The sequence below is a fragment of the Vespa mandarinia genome, chromosome 2 (assembly GCF_050613455.1).
Source record: "Vespa mandarinia isolate Hongniang chromosome 2, ASM5061345v1, whole genome shotgun sequence".
NCBI lineage: Eukaryota > Metazoa > Arthropoda > Insecta > Hymenoptera > Vespidae > Vespa > Vespa mandarinia.
Genome location: NC_140811.1, coordinates 16,575,001 through 16,592,500, shown reverse-complemented (window position 1 = coordinate 16,592,500; position 17,500 = coordinate 16,575,001). Strand labels below are relative to the sequence as shown.

At 33.5% G+C, this 17,500-nt stretch overlaps 1 protein-coding gene across 3 annotated transcripts in view; it reads right to left on the bottom strand.

Moving 5' to 3' along the window:
• Window positions 1-17,500, bottom strand: part of hh (hedgehog signaling protein) — a 71,510-nt gene that overhangs the window by 47,498 nt on the left and 6,512 nt on the right. Inside the window, exons 1-2 of one of the 3 annotated variants that reach the window (XM_085654896.1) lie at window positions 15,024-16,611; window positions 13,423-14,281 (exon numbers count right to left, since the gene is read on the bottom strand). In XM_085654896.1, coding sequence (XP_085511022.1) covers window positions 13,423-13,824 — 402 coding nt within the window. In that variant the 5' untranslated portion in view covers window positions 13,825-14,281; window positions 15,024-16,611. Of the gene's footprint in view, window positions 1-13,422; window positions 16,612-17,500 lie in introns of those variants that run through there. The other 2 variants (XM_085654897.1, XM_035867996.2) reach the window with 2 other exon arrangements.

Genomic DNA, 17,500 nt, shown 5'->3' with positions numbered 1-17,500 from the left:
GTATGTATGTCTCTTTCTCTCTCTCTCTCTCTTTCTCTTCGTTAGAAATACCGTAACCAGTAGAATAAAGACGTCGAGTCAGGCACGCACCACACTAGAGAATATTCAAATGCATTTAGATGAATTCATGAAAGAGAACGGTAGACAGAGAATCGTGCATAAGAATAATGCTTACGTACGTTTTACTAAACGATGGGCGGAATTTATTCATAAAGGGAAATCTCTAGTCTTGTTTTATGTCATTCTCTAACGGACAAACTGTATTGTGTAATAATCATGATAATCATTTAAAAGAAATAAAGAAAAAAATAGAAATCTATAAATAAATAAATAAATAAATAAATAAATAAATAAATAAATAAATAAATAAATAAATAAATAAATAAATAAATAAATAAATAAATAAATAAATAAATAAATAAATAATAAAAAAAACAAAAATCGTTTAAATAAAAAAAAAAAATATCACAGTGAATGGAATTAACGTCGATCGAAATTGAGATCGTTTAAAAAAATCGTGACAAAAAAGAAAAAAAGAAAAAGAAAAAACATTTAAATTTCCCGCTTTGACGTTACTCCCTCCGCCATTTTTACGAATCTCAAGAGAGAAGAGGATCGTAAACGGAATGAAGTCGTCTTTCGCGGAGGACGCGTCGTTGCGTCTACGATGCGTACGTACGTAAAGCGCGTTCTACGGCGATTCGAAAGAGAAAAAGAAAAAGGTAAAAGATAAATGAAAAAAAAAAAAAAAAAAAAAAAAAGAAAAAAAAAAGAAGCACAAGAAAAGAAAAGGAAGAAAGAAAAACAAAAAGAAATCGAAGAAAGAGATAGAGAGATGGAAGGAGGCCTTTGGCGAGTGGAGCAACTCGGCCGCCATAGAGAGACGAAGGAACGCCATGACGTTCTTTTGACCCGTTTGACCCCATGCACACTTCTCACGATGCATTATGGCGGCCGGCTCGAAGCCCTCGGCCCTTCCTTCATCCTTTCTCCGTTGAAGCTCGGTGGACCAACCAGATTACGTCCTTCTCTCTCTCTCTCTCTCTCTCTCTCTCTCTCTCTTTCTCTCTTTCTTTCTCTCTCTCTCTTTCTTTCTCTCTTTCTCTCTCTCTTTCTCTTTTTTCCTTGCCCCTCTACTATCCTCTTCTTATGCTATCTCTCTCTCTCTTTCTCTCTCTCTCTCTCTCTCGCTCTCTCTCTTCTTTCTCCCTCTCCTCTTGCTTGTTCTCACCGTATTATTCCGACACATAATCGAAGAGCGGCCAAGAGAGATACGATTCTCCATCTCAAGCATCCTCCATCAGTGCGGTTTTCGACTTAAACACCGTTCATTCTATCCACAATGACGTTTTCTCAAGATCGTTTTCCTGTTCTTCTTCTTCTTCTTCTTCTTCTTCTTCTTCTTCTTTCTCTCTTTCTTTCTCTCTTTCTTTCTTTCTTTCTTTTTCCATCTTCCTCCACCTTCACTTCTTCATCCTCTTCTTAATCTTCTTCGTCCTCTGTTTCGATTAAAAGTGCTCTTGAACATTTTTCGTTCCAGCCATGATCTGGATAATCATTTCGTTAAGACGACATTCAACGAAATACAGATAATTTATCGAAAGTAATATTAAAATGTTAAAAATTTTTTTTTCTAAATAAACATTATAAATATTATTTCAAATTAATATCGACCATTATGGTATCATTTATAGTTACGATGAAATTAATAACGAAATGATAAAAATATATCGAAAGTATTTTGATAAGGTGACATTAAATTTAGAAAATAATTGTATAATTCAAATGTAAATCTGAGAACGTTGTATTTTAAACGCGTTCGAAATGAATAAAAGAGATAAAATGTCCGAAAGATAATTTCAGAACAAACGAACAAACGAACGAACGAACGAACAAACGAACGAACAAAAAAGGAAATAGAAAAAATTTCTTTTTAATTCGAAATTAAAATTAACATTTTTTTGTATCAAAGATAATGCCAATGATTTTTTTGGGTATCATGTCGACGTGAAAAAGATCTTAAATAAAAATAAAAAATCAAATACAATTAAAACGAATTAAATTTTAAAAGTGTTCGAACATTGTTCTAAGGATACTTTTATCAATCTGAAGGATTTCGAAGTGATGAAATTTCGGATGGGAAAAAAGAAAAAAGAAATAAATAAATAAATAAATAAATAAATAAATAAATAAATAAATAAATAAATAAATAAATAAATAAATAAATAAATAAATAAATAAATAAATAAACAAACAAATAAACAACAAAAATAAAGATATATCTTTAAATAATATATCTATCTATCTATCTATATAAATAAGATTGATTTAGAAATATTAAATTTGAAAATAAGATATTATCCTATGAATCTTTACCCTGATCAATGTGAATTCGTATTATCGAACGATTCTCACATATATTATCAGACAAATCCAATTTACAATTATGATACATAGATCCCAATAAGTATTTGATAACACATTAAAAATGAAGATTTACGCTGAAGTGAATCTGTTCGACTTTATCGAAACGAAACTGGACAGAGAGATACGCTGTTAACTATCGGATCTGTTTACACTAGCCGACTCGGTCTCGTTTAACAAGCGCCTCCTGTCTGTATAACTGGTTCTAACGCGATGTAAAACCGCGGTCCTCGTCTTTACAGGGAAACCACTTTGATCGAGAACGCCGGACTTGTCTTTTCTTTCCTTTCTTTTTTTTTTTTTGCTTTTTTTTTTGCTTTGCTTCTTTCCTTTCCTTTTTTTCTCTATTCTTTTTTTTTCTTGTGTACAAAAAAAAAAGAGAGAGAAAGAGAGAAATAAAGAGAGAAAGAAAGAAAGGAGCCATCGCTATTAAAGACTTATATATTTTGGGCAGTCCTCGGTAGAGGGACCATTATACAGCGAGCGAAGAATCAGCGAGACTCACCAGATAGAATGGCGACTCTTTCGTTTGGGTCCATTATAAGATCAAGCATACCACCGACAAACCCCCGAAGCTCTAACGTGCTAATAAAGTAAATTCATCTGAGTCACTAAAATTTATTTTACGATGCTCTATATCGTAACGTGAAAGCCGACTCGCGAAATACGGCAGGCAATACAAACCCTTTATTCGTTAGCATCGAAAGGAAGGGGAATCGATTTTCCTGGCTCGTTAAATCACGATTCAATATGCAACGAAAGAGGACTATGTTGTTACGGTTTAAAGATTTTTCGTCTCGAAGACAGAATGGGAAATAAAAATCAAAGATAAAATGATATTAAAGAGATGATAGAGATAATCTCATATGATGCGTTCTTTTAAAATAAAATTAACGATCACCATATAAGAATACAATATGTATATGTCTATATTGTATAAAATGAAATTAATCAGACAATACAATACTGTATAAATACATTGTATACATATATATATATATATATTTATTTATTTATTTAATTATTATCTTTCATTTTAAATATATAAGAAAATAAATAATAAAATAAATATTAAAATATATATATACATATAGATCATTCTATATAGATTTATATCATATAGAGAGTGTATACTATATTATGTACTAAAATTAAATATATATATATATATATATATATATGTATATATTTAAAAAATATAATAATAATTTAGATCTATATTAACAAAGATCCATATCGTATAAACCGTAGAAATTAATATCTAAACAATTAATTCTATACCATATTGTATATACATTAAATTTTACATTTACGTGCTATATGATTTTATTTAAAAAAAAAAAAAAGAAAAAAAAACAAACAAAGAAATTAAAAAAAAAAATTTTTTTTAAATCAAATAGGAATAGATAACTTAGTTGTAGAAAAAGGAAAGAAGAACGAATACGGTAACGAGAAAGAAAAAAGAAAAGGAAGGAAAAAGGAAAAAGGGAAAGAGAAACAAAGAAAAAGAAAAAGAAAAAAGAAAACGAAGAAAGAGATAGAAAATTGTGATAAAGAGAAAGAGATAGAATAGAAACCGAAGGTAGCGATTTGTCGTTGTATACGTATGAATGATCGCAGTGAGATTAATGGCCAGTAATCTTGACGGATCCCGAGGGTGGGCAGGAAACAAATGCCCATGGATTTACGAGGTTATACCTTCGAAGATAACGGCGCGTAAGCTAAGACGTGTAAGCTGCATCTTGAAAAGACAGACAGAGAGAAAGAGACATAGAGAGAGACAGAGACAGAGACAGAGACAGAGAGAGAGAGAGAGAGAGAGAGCGAGAGAGACGAATACGTTAGCTGGACGCGCATAGGTCTCCCGTCTAATCCCAACGTTCACATTAGTAAAACCCCGTCGTGCAATAAGTAACATCGAAAATGAAAAGGGCTTGAATTACCGGATCTCTCAGTGAATGATACTCCTCGCTGATTGATTTTCATCGTTTCGTCGTCGTTAAGGATCTTCATGTCTACCTAGCCATCATATACATTTCTTTTCTTTTCCTTTTTGTTTTTCTTTTCTTTTTTATTTATTTATTTTTTCTTTCTTTTTTTTTTCCTTTTATTTTTTTTTTTCTTCTTTCCTCTTCATAAACTTCTCTTTCTCTTCTCGATCCTCTTTTCTCGATTACACTTATTCTTCTTCTATTTTTTTCTCGATTATTAAGATAAAAAAGAAAAATAAAAAAGAAAAAGAAGAAAAACAAAAAGAAAAGAGAAGAAACGTAAGCAATCTTCTTTTTTTCTTCTTTTCCTTTCTTTTTTTTTATGATTGCAATAATATCAATTGTAAATCCTTATAATTAGATCTTTCGTCTGATCAATTTTATTCTCATATGAAAATAATATTATTTGAACGTACAAATGGATCTTACTTTCAAGAGAAATAATCTTCATTCTAAAAAGTTATTAACAAACATATTATTATTATTATTATTATTATTATTATTATTATTATTATTATTATTATTATTATTATTAATATAATTATAATAATTATAATAATTATATTATATTATAAAGATATTAAGATAATAATTAAATCTATAAGTGTATCTTCTATCGCTGACTGATCTATATATATTTTAATATAACTTTTATCTATTTTCTCAGTATTTTTATTAATTTAACAATTAAGTATTTATTACAAATTAAATTATCATGCATACACACACACATACACACACACATACATATATATATGAATATTTTGATCAGTAATAAATAATTAAATTATCGGAGTTGAATCACTTATGTTATATTATATTACCTACTCATATTTTATCATAATTATACGTTCATTTAAATATACATTTGAATGGAAAATAATTGAATTAAAAAGTATATACATTCATTTAAAATACTGATCCTAAATGGGATAATATCATTTCAATATTTCATATATTACAAATAATATAGTAATATATTACAAATCTAATCGTAACTATATCCTTATAATATCTTAAAGATCATCATCAAGAATTCCACTTGTAGATCCACGATTAGATACGATTATACTGATTAGATATGAAACAACCCTAACATTCCCTTACCATTTGCCGTCGATCGTTCCTCCTCCTCTTCCTCCTCCTCCTCCTCCTCCTCCTCCTCCTCCTCCTTTTCTATCCTCCCTTTAATACCTTTCGACTTACTCTCTCCTCTATGAAAACAAAAAAAAAAAAAAAAAAAGGAAAAGAAAAAGAAAAAAAAAAAGATAGAAAGAAAGCATGTGCGATTTTTCTCACGTTCACGTTTCGTGCGTTACGTACGAAATTTTACGACACGCACACGAACAGAATTTGATCCATTCCATAAGGAAAGGCTACTTTCGTGCCGATCGTGAAATATTCTTTGGTGAGAAACGATAAGAGGAGCGTGGGTAAGCGCGTCGACGATGTGTAAATCTCAGAAATATCGTCGTTTCGAGTTGGAGAGCTATCGAGACGGTCGAAAGACAATGAAGGTGGATGGGTACCTTCGGAGCTGGTTCGATCATCGTGCCGGAGCTGCTAAGTTATGCCACTTTCGAGGGAGACAAGCGTACCTTAAATCATTACTTTCCATGCGTAGCCCGTTATTACAGGTATGCGCTTGGCTGAAAAGAAACCTTGTAAGCACCATCACTAGTGGCGTGGGTGTCTCATATTATATTATATATATATATATATATATATATATGTGTGTGTGTGTGTGTATGTGTATGTATGTATGTATGTATGTATGTATGTATGTATGTATGTATGTATGTATAAATGCTTCGGGCCTGTTTATCGCTTTCGATCGACGGCCTCGATCGAGGATCGATCGTTTCGAGCTGTGAAAAAGACGAAAGAGAAGGAAAGGGGGAAAAAGAGATAAAAAAAGTTTTTATGAAAATGTTGATTCGTCGAATTAACTAAATTTCTTCTCTTCGAAATTACGACGAAAAGAAGGTATCAATTTTCGATCGATAAAAGGAAGAGAAAAAAAAAACAAAAACGAAAAGAGAGAGAGAGAGAGAGAGAGAAAAAAAAAGAAAAAAAAAAAAATTCGCTAAACGAATTATCGGACATTATGAAAATGTTGCTCGATACGTCGAATCAATTGAAATTCTTTTCTCTTCGAAATTATGATTAAAGAAAAGAAGAAAAAGAAAAAAAAAAAAAAGAAAAAAAAAAAGAAAAAGAAAACTTCGCCAAATGCTAATCTCATCGCGTATAGATCGAGGGAATAAATAGTATTGTCGGATCAGAAGGGACCCGTAAAAAGGAGAATGTTATATTTGAGAAAAAAAAAATCCCCGATTAAGTGAAAACTTTAAAAAGAATCATTACTTTTTTTTAAATTAAACTAGAATACACTGTTGATATTGCCTTGATATCTTTAACGAGTAACGATATACAATGACGAATGTCGAGAACATAGTTCAGGAGCGTATCACGTGGCGCCACGTGCTCCTATCGAGTTACTCATCGTTGGTTCATCCCCTCATCGTCATCGGACACCCGGGTACAAGTCACTACAAATGATCCTGGTCTCTTCTTATTTCGTCCTTCGCTTCTTAAGAGATCGATCTTTCAAACTTTCTCTCTCTCTCTCTCTTTTATAAATCGAAAAATTCGCAAAAAATTGTTCGACAATTTTCTCTTTTTTCTCTTTCAATTTTTCTCCAAATTTTTCTTTCTCTCTCTCTCTCTCTCTCTCTCTCTCTCTCTCTCTCTCTCTCTATTTCCCTTTTGAAAAAATTTGAAGTAAAATTCTTTGTCCAATCATTCGTACGAGATTCTATTTTATAAAGTCAATCATTTGGTCAGAAAAAATTCGAGATGCGAAAGAGAAGATACGTAGAAAGAGTGGGGAGGTTGGTATGGGGAGTGAAGAAAAAAACGAAAAAAAAAATAATAATAAAAACGAAAAAAAAAAGAAAAAAAAAAAAAGAATGAAAAAAGGAAAAGAGTAGAGAAGAAGCGTGGGTCATTAGGCTTTATTTGCCGTAATTGGGGGAGCTTTAACGCGCCAAACCAAACACCGGTTATGGCGGTCATAAACCTACCCACAATCACTTAGAGCCGGCGCGCGCTTTTTCTCCCTATTTATTCCGCGGCCAAACGCCGCTTCTAGGGAGTCGCGATCACGCAGAGCAAGGAACATGAATGATATTCAATAAAATATATGATCTCTGATAAAGCACCGATTTCAATTTCGATTTACAAAGTAATATCGATGAAGAAACGAATTAGTAAGAGGAAGGAAATGAATTAGGAAAAAACAAAAGGGAAGAAAGAAAGAAAAAAAGAAGAAGAATTACGTACAAACGTAAGAAAAATCGAAATAGAAATATTTTCTCACGATATTGATTAATTACGATTATGATCGTAATTAAATAAATATCTCGAAGCTTCGATAAAGTTGAAATTCACGATATTTACAATATGTATATATATATATATATCTTATTTTTAATCGAGAAATTTATTTTATATAAATCAGTTCGATTTATATTATAGTCCGCTTCACAAAGTGAAATTAAAAGCGTTTAGATTAGTATCATTCGAATTCCAAAGACTCACCGATGGAGTCGTAAAAGATACGACTATAGCGTCATATTCTTAGGATTTATCGATTCCCGGAGACCGTTATCTCTTCGTGAAGGAGACGCTTTAAAACAAACCGTGAAAGAGAGACAGACAGACAGACAGATAGAGAGAGAGAGAGAGAGAGAGAGAGAGAGAGAGAGAGAGAGAGAGGGAAAGAGAAATAGAAAATCGAGAAAACACAAGTACGAAAGATGGACGACACATGGTAAAATATTTGAACGAGTGAAAACTATGAACTGGCGCCGGTTCAACGTTCATTCTTGTCTTCACTTCGATAAAAATAAGAAGATTGAATGAAAGAGACAGATAGACAGGCAGAGAGAGAAAGAGAGAGAGAGAGAGAGAAAGAAAAATACGAATAGATACATATGCGACTAGAGGATGAAAAGAGAAGGTCTCCTTACAGCCTAATCGAATGTATCGATTTCTTTTCTTTTAAACTAAACCGAACTGGCGCCAATTCAACGTTTATCGTTTTTTTTTTCGATAAAAATAAGGACCCAAAGAGAGAGAGAGAGAGAAAGAGAGAGAGAGAGAGAGAGAAAAGTACAAATATATAGCAAAAAAAGAAATAGAAGATTCCCTTATGTAAAAGTCGAAAAATCAAATAAATCAATTTCTTTGGATAATAAAATATAATTATACAAGCGGTAATCCTTCATTTAAATCCATTAAAGAACTTTTCTCTTCATTTCAATCTTTTTCGTTGACTTACAAATTGGAATACAATACAGTAGAGAGAGAGAGAGAGAGAGAGAGAGAGAGAGAGAGAAAGAGAGAGAGAGAGAGAGAGAGAGAGAAAAAGATAGTCGGTCGTCGTGAAAGAGAGAATCGTTTGACGCATCGCGGGGGCGCCAAGTGGAAGGCAAACAGCGATAAAAACTGCATGAATAAAGCACTAATGGACGCTCTATGGACGGTGAATAAACGCGGCTTGAGAAAGGAGACAAGAAGAGATAGATATAGAACGTCTACAGAGAAAGAGAGAGAGAGAGAGAGAGAGAGAGAAAGAGAGTCCTTCTCTTATAGAGGTTTTTAAAAAGAAATAACTAAATCTCTTTTTCACAGACAGGTGAATTCTCGATTCGATTCAATTCGATTCGATTCAATTCAATCGAGACGACACCCTACTTCCTACGAATTCACTCGCGTGCCAATTTTAAATGGCTTCTTTGCCGTTCGAATGTTAAGATCAGTGAAATGAAAAAGTCAATATTAATGTATAAAATATTTTCTATATAAATATAAGTTTCACGTTATGACATTTGATAATTTAAAAAAAATTATGTTTCGAACAATTTCAAGAAATATAATTTCTATATTTTTCCTTTTTCTTCTTTTTTTCTTTTTTTTTTCTTTTTCTTTTTTGTTATTTTTTTTTCCTTTCATTGAAACAAAACCAACGACACAATTTCATTGCGTTATATCGAAGAGTATCATCGTCATCAACAATCATCATCATCATCATCATCATCTCATTTATCACATATATATATATATATATATCTCGGAAGAAAAGAATTTATCAATTTGATCATCGATGTATCATCGATCATATATATAAAATGTCTCTGATAATACGCGATTGTTGACTTTCCTTCGCGTTTTTTTTCTTTTTTTCTTTTTTTCTTTTTTTTTTTTTTTTTTTTTTTTTTTTTTACATAAAATTCAACATTCACGAAAATTGTCGGTAAATCATCAAACAGATACGAGCGAATTTTCGAAAAGGAGGGAACATGATCGGCAAGGATCATAATATAAAGTAAAGAACTGCAGTGAATTTTATTACCGTCGTAATTCTTTCCCACGTACGATATATATCATACATTAAAAAAATGAAAGATAAAGAAGGAGAAAGAAAGAAGGTTATCGAGAAAGAAACTTAATAGAAAACGGAGGCGAGTATATAACTGCAAGACAATAAAAATATCTCTTGGAGAAGTTCAAGCAGTTTTCACTATTCCAAAAGGAACATTCCTTTACGAATATACGAAGAAATATATATATTCTCTATGTTTATGTAAGAGCTCGCATTCGTAACATTATTATTATGATTATTATTATCATTATTGCTATTACTACTACTACTATTATCATTATCATCATCATCATCATCATCATCATCATCATCATCGTCATCGTCATCGTCATCATCATTATTATTATTATTATTATTATTATTATTATTATTATTATTATTATTATTATTATTATTATTATTATTATTATTATTATTATTATTATTATTATTATTATTAAACTAGGAATGTAAGAAATCTTAGAAGTCATTGGAAGAATTCATTCAGTTATTTCCAAGTTCAGTTATATGTATGCTCGTAATAAACGAACGGTAGAAATAAACAGGCAGTCTGTTGCTTTCGTTTTCTTAGAAAATCATTTGACACTACGATCGTGTATCATAAACACACACACACACACACGCACACACATATACATACTCACATATTATACATACATTATATATATATATATATATATATATATATTATATGTTATATATGTTATACGTGATGAATAGGAATTTGTCAAGTTATATACAACGTATTTGTAATAAATAAATCGAAAAGGACCAGGGGGTGGAGGAGGTTGGAGTGAGGGGTGTTAGAGAAGACAGTGGAGAGAGAGAGAGAGAGAGAGAGAGAGAGAGAGAGAGAGAATGGAAGGGATCGAGGGATGAGCGAAGAAAAAAAAAAAGAAAGAAAAAAGTAAAGTGTCAAGGTCAAGATCGTTCGAGTTAATCAATTTCCAATTGGTCACGTTAGACGATTCAACCGCTATAGGTGGGTATTATTTACTGGGAAGGATCGGGGAAGTCTTCTTTTTCGCGTGAATCACCTGCCGACGTTTAACGACGAGAAGGAAAGGAACCTCTCAGCTAGTTTGTCATATGGCAAGTAACACGCGTTACTGCGATTACGCGCTTGATAGAGTACCGTTATAACTACGACATAGGTGAGCATCGTAATAGACTCCCGACGTTCTTCTTTCTCTCTCTCTCTCTCTCTCTCTCTTTCTCTCTATTTCTCACTGTCTCTCCCTCTCTCTCTCTCTCTCTCTCTCTCTCTCTCTCTCTTACTCCCTTTCTGTCTCTCTCTCTCTTTCTCTTTCTTATGATACCTTTAGCGAGTCGATATTCACAAGAAGGAGAAATTGCAGTACGTATGTAGATATATATATATATATATATATGTATAATATATGTATGTATGTATGTATGTATGTATGTATACATGTATGTATGTGTGTGTGTGTGTGTGTATATACATATGTACGTCAGGAGGATTTCTGTAAAGCATGCTACTCGACTTGCAAGTTATCAACTGTATATGTATACATCATGTGTATATATATATGTGTGTGAGTGTGTGTGTGTGTGCGTGTATATGTGTAGAGAATCGCGAAGAATGCGTATTCTCATTTTCTATAAGCGAGAGGGAACATTGTGTGTAGCAGGTTGAAAGGAACGAGAAGAGAAAAAGAGAGAAAGAGAGAGAGAGAGAGAGAGAAACTCTTGTATTCCAAGTACGGTGAAAGAATGTCGACGATGTCTTGTCGAAGAAAACGAAGGAAGATCTATGAGTACGGTGAGAGATCGTTTCTTCGGGATATATCAAAGGGAAAAGAGAATTCATAGCAATCTGTTCTATTTCACGTATGATAAATAAATAAACAACCAATCGAGACTCTGGCGTATCAAGAATAATAATACATGCTTATTCTTAGAGATGGAAAATGAGAAAAAAAAAAGAGTAAAGGAGAAAAAAAAAAAAAGAAAAAAAGAAAAACGAGAATATAATTCTTACGGTGAACCTCATCGATCGATCGGTTAGATCTATTTAAAGATCTAAGATATACGCAAGTATTAGAAACATTAAACATTCTTTTAATCACTTTAATTATTGTCCGTAAATTATTCCATTACTATTAACAGATTCGAATGTAAAGGTCGATGGCTACGCTATTTTCAATTTTTATGCGTTATAAGTATTACATAAAAAAATATATATATATATGTATATACATATCTTCCACATTCCTATATGTATATATATATATATATATATATATATATATATATATATACATATATATATATATATTGTATATATGGGTCATTTGAAAGATTCATGGCTTGTTTTTTCTTTTTTCTCTTTCACTTTAAAACATGTTTCGCAATTTAAAAATCCAATTCATGCATTTATAAAGAAAATCCAACTTTTACTAATAATTTCTCATACAGATAAAATTATTATATTACATCTGTATATAATATTATTTATTAATCACTTTAATAATATTATTAAATATAATATAATTAAAATAATTTATTTATCATAATAATATTGTATATGTATATGTAGATGTAAAATTATTTTGTATATTTTATTTTACATAATATGCCTCTTTTTGATTTTTCATATATATATATATATATATATATATATATATATACGAAAAAAAAGGACAATGTATTGTTATAAAGTCAAAGTATGGAAAAACAATGTATAAATGTTATTTCTAATATAAAATTCATACATAGTGTATTGTAACCAGAGATATCAGTAAAATCAATAAAGGTCAAGATCAATCGTCGATTTATGAAATCTGACACGAAAATAAAATCGAAGAAAAAAAAAGTCAACATTGTAAACCAATCAATCGAGGGAGAATATCGATCTATATCGACGTTCACATGTAAACGTGAGAGAGTTTATAAATTATCGTACAATGTGTCTCCCTCGTCCCTTCGATGATTCATCGTAGCCGTGTGTTCCGCAAAGACGACGACCATCTTTATCGCACGTTGACACAGTAAAGTGTATATGTATGTACAATACTTTATCGTGAGTTAAACGACTACGATGTCCAACGACAACGTTTAATGTTTAAGTCAGTCAATTTTCTATAACACCTTAGTAACGATCGAAAGAAAATCTCTAACGAATGATTTATCTAATTCTTAAATCTTCCATTAACTTGAAATCTTTCATAGAAATTATCTTGTAAAATCATCAATTATCGCATAAAAAAAGGTTCACATACGTGTATACGTACATAAGCATGTCGTATATCTACATGTATGCACACACACACACACACACACACACACACACCTATTACGAAGTAACTAAATAAAACTTCGACGAATGATTCGTATTTATTGTAAATTATGTTTAGATCATCTGTTTAGAGGGGAGAAAAAAAAAATGGAAGGATAGATCTATTACGAACGTAATTGATCGATGATAATAATAAAAATTGTTTAAATTTGTAAAATCGAAATTGATAGAAGACGAAGGGGAAAAAAAATCTATGAGAGAAAGAAAAGTAAATTAATAATAAAGGATATATTTACCTGCGTCATGAATCTATCGGCACCGGTACCCTCCTCGTCCTTGAAAATGATATCGGCATTATAGTTTGGCACAAGATCACGAAATCTTGGATCGTGTCTTGACACACGTCCATCGCTGAGTCCACTTGCCGGTAGCGTGTTTTCGCTGACGTTGGGCACGTGCTGTTTAAAGACAAGAGGCGTGACCTTCTTCGGACCAAGACGTCTTCCGGCGCCTCTGCCGGGTCCGCAGGCGAGTACAAGAGCACCGTTGTCAAATACCGGCATCCAAAGTGCCAATATCAAGAGGAAAACGCGTAGTACCGACGGTACTTGGTCTCCTCGCCTCCCAAAGGCCCAGCTACGGTGGCTGCTGGCCCTTAGGAGGCCCATATGACAATGATGATTATGATGGCACACCATAATTCGAGCGAACGAATCGCTCAATTTTTCTTCCGTTCCACGCAACTATATATGTGCAATTATATATATATATATATATATATATATATATTTGTTTATTAATTTTTTTTTTTAATCCTTTTCGTTTCCTTTTTCTCTTTTTTTTGTTTTCTTTTTCTTCCTCCTCTTCTTCTTCCTCTTCTTTGCTTTATCACTACCCCTTTCACTACCACCACCTTCTTTTTCTTCCACCTCCTCCTCTTCTTCCTCGATGAAAAAGGGTGTCAGACGTTCGTTCGATGAACGAACGCTTGATCCACCACGATGACGAGGAAAACGGCTGTCCTCCTCTTTTCTTCTTCCCTCTCTCTCCACTTACCTCACCACTACTCACGCTTAACCATAACCAGGGCATCACCACAGCGACCCTGGAGAAAGCACTCTCTCTCTCTTGTTACCACCTCTTATCTATCTATATCTATACGTAGATATATAGATGTATTATACTTATAGTTAGGTTCTCTTGATAAGAGAGAGACAGAGAGAGAGAGAGAGAGAGAGAGAGAAAGAGAAAGAAAGAGAGAGAGAGAGAGAGAGAGTGAGGAAGAGAATGAAAGAGAAAAAGAAAGAGAAAGATAGATAAATAAATAGATAGACAGATAGATAGAGAGAGAGATAGAAAGAGAGAGAAAGAAAGAGAGAAAGAAAGAGAAAGAGAAAGAGAAGCACTCTAATTTAATCACTATCGCGTTAATCGGAATATTGTCGTTGTCAAATCACCAAAATATTTGAAAAAAAAGGAGAAAAGGAAGAAACACGACTCTACATCTTCAAGATGATAAACAACGAGCTAACGAGGAACACTACCGATTTCATTATATCCAATCGACGAGGCAGGCACCTACGTATTTACATATGTATAACACGATCGGATTGCGTGGAAATGAAATGTACGGAAAAAGAAAAACAAAAACAAAAAAAAAAAAGAAGAGTCTCGCGTTGATCAGACTCTGGCGGACTCCCGAGACTGAAAGTCAGCCTCCGGAAGCGTGGACTCGCGTGTACCTCACGTTTTCCGGACGAGCCGGTGGTGGGAAATGCCGGCGATGGCTTTCGGTGGATACCCCCTACACTACTCTCTCTCTCTCTCTCTCTCTGTCTCTCTATCTCTCTCTATCTCTATATATCTCTCTCTCTTTCTTGCTTTCTTGCTTGCTTACTTCTATAGTATACTACGAGCTCTAGACGGGGTAGGCCCCTCTTCCTGTCCCCACCAAAACAACTCGTAGAGACGCCGGTAGGTCCCTTCTCTCTCTTTCTCTCTCTCTGTCTCTCTCTCACTCTCTCTTTCTCTCTTTTCTTAGCGACTTATACTCGTGCTATTACTGTTGGTGGTGGTGGATGATGCCGAAAGACTCCCACCATCATCACCACCACCACCACCACCACCACCACCATCACCACCACCACCACCACTACCACTCGACAAACGGGCCCTCTCTCTCTCTTCCGATGGTAGGAGCCTTCAGCGGACCCCTCGAGACTCCATTGGTCGGGGCGGAGCGTTCTCCAGGTAAACGAGGACAGGTGCCAGCTTCGTGATACGTTCGAGTAAGAGGGAGAGGGAGGATAGAGAGGGAAACGGAGGGATAAAAAGAGGAGGAAGGTTCTGTCAAGGGAGAGAAAGAGTTCGGCTGATTTTTTAGCTTTCTCCCTTTCCCTCTCTCTCTCTCTCTCTCTCTCTCTCTCTCTATCTATCTATCTATCTATCTATCTATCTATCTCTATCTTTTTCTATCTTTCCTTCTCAGATTCTACTGCAGATACCTCCTTCGTTTCTTCTACTTCTTCTTCTTCTTCTTCTTCTTCTTCTACAATATCCTTTTCTTCTCTTTTTTCTCTCCTCCTTACTCGAGCCCTTTCCTCGCTTAGATACCTTTACCCCTTCTTCCCTTTTTTCTTCTTCTTCTTCTTGTCCGTCTTCTCCTTCTTTGAATTACAACTTCAAGATACTGAATGACTTCTCTACACCAGGACCATGCAACACCGAGAACTCGCGAAAAAAGTTAACCAGTTACAAGGGTGACCTTGAAACGCGATAGTTCATACAGAAAACGTAAGAATGTCGAGAAGTTAAAAATCGGATTTAATCGATATACGTACATACATACATACATACATACATATATATATATATACATATGTATGTATGTACATATGTAAACGCGATCGAACTCGTTTCGTGCTTCGTCACGTTCTCACTTCTCTGCTCTTCTCTTCTCCTCTGCTCTCCTCTCTTCTCCTCTCCTCTCCTCTTCTCTCCTCTACTCTCCTCCCTCCAACCCCGTCAAAAATCGATCTTCCGATCGAACACGACCAGCTAGCTATTTTTCTTTTCTTTCCTTCTTTCTTTCTTTTCTTTTTTTTTTTTTTCACGATCGAAGTGTGTGCACGCGCCAAGCAAACCGAGAACCGACTGATACGAACGTCGAACGTCTACCAATGAGAACCAACGTCAACGGGGGCAAGAGGGTCTCCGAACAGCTCGGTTTACCGATAATAAACATCTTTTCTGAACGCACGGCACGTTTCTCTCTTTCTCTCTTTCTCTCTTTCTTTTCTCCCTTTCTCTCTCTCTCTCTCTCTCTCTCTCTCGCTCTCTTTCTCTTACTCACTCTTTCTCTCTTTCACATCGAAACGACTTTGAATTTACACGGCACATTAGAAGAATATTTCACGTGACTCCGAGTTACTTTGTAATTACCGTTAAACATGCGGAAAACGTAATAAGTCCTTTAATGTTACTTCTCGAACGTTCGTCAGAATAGTTGAAACTGTTCATACGTATGGAAAACTTATATATACATACGTGTTTATGTACGTATGTAGTATTTACGTTTCTCTTCTCTTAGAGATAGGGAAGCAAAGGTCAATAGAACAACAACGTCTACGTCGTAAATCCGAAGGAACGAAAGATTTCTGAATCGTTTTTCTCCCTCTCTCCCTCTCCCTCTCCCTCTCCCTCTCTCTCTCTCTCTCTCTCTCTCTCTCTCTCTCTCTCTCTCTCTCTCTCTCTCTCATTCTCCCTTTCTCGATATCTTCATAAGACGCCACGAAGTCGACGATGACCTTGATATAAACGTATGAGAAAATAAGTTACGTTTCTATCGCGATAATAGTTAGATACTAAGAACATGATCGATTTTGATTGATCATTGATATTTTGTTTCGATAGAAAAAAGAAAAAAAGAAAAAATAAAAGGTAAGAAAAATATCACGATAGGTATATCTCTTCTTAAACAATCAAGCTTCACATCTTTTTATATCCATTTTGATAGATATGTATATAATACCTACATGATAATTTTCGATTTTTAAACGATAATTTCAATGATCACGAAACACAACAGCATATAATCTTTATCGATCTATTATCGAAATTTTCTCACGAGAAATATTTTCCAATGTTCAAGTATATCTATTCGTATCTTTTGACGATCCTAATTAATCACTGTAAAATAATGGATTTTTTTGTCATTTATTTGATCATAAAGAAATATTCTCGCGGGAAATATTTGAAAATGTTTCGACAACTATTCTTATTGATTTGACGATCCAAATGAATTATTGTGAAATATCGATATATAATTATATTCTTATTAATAAATCCATAATTTTTGACATTTCAAATGAATTA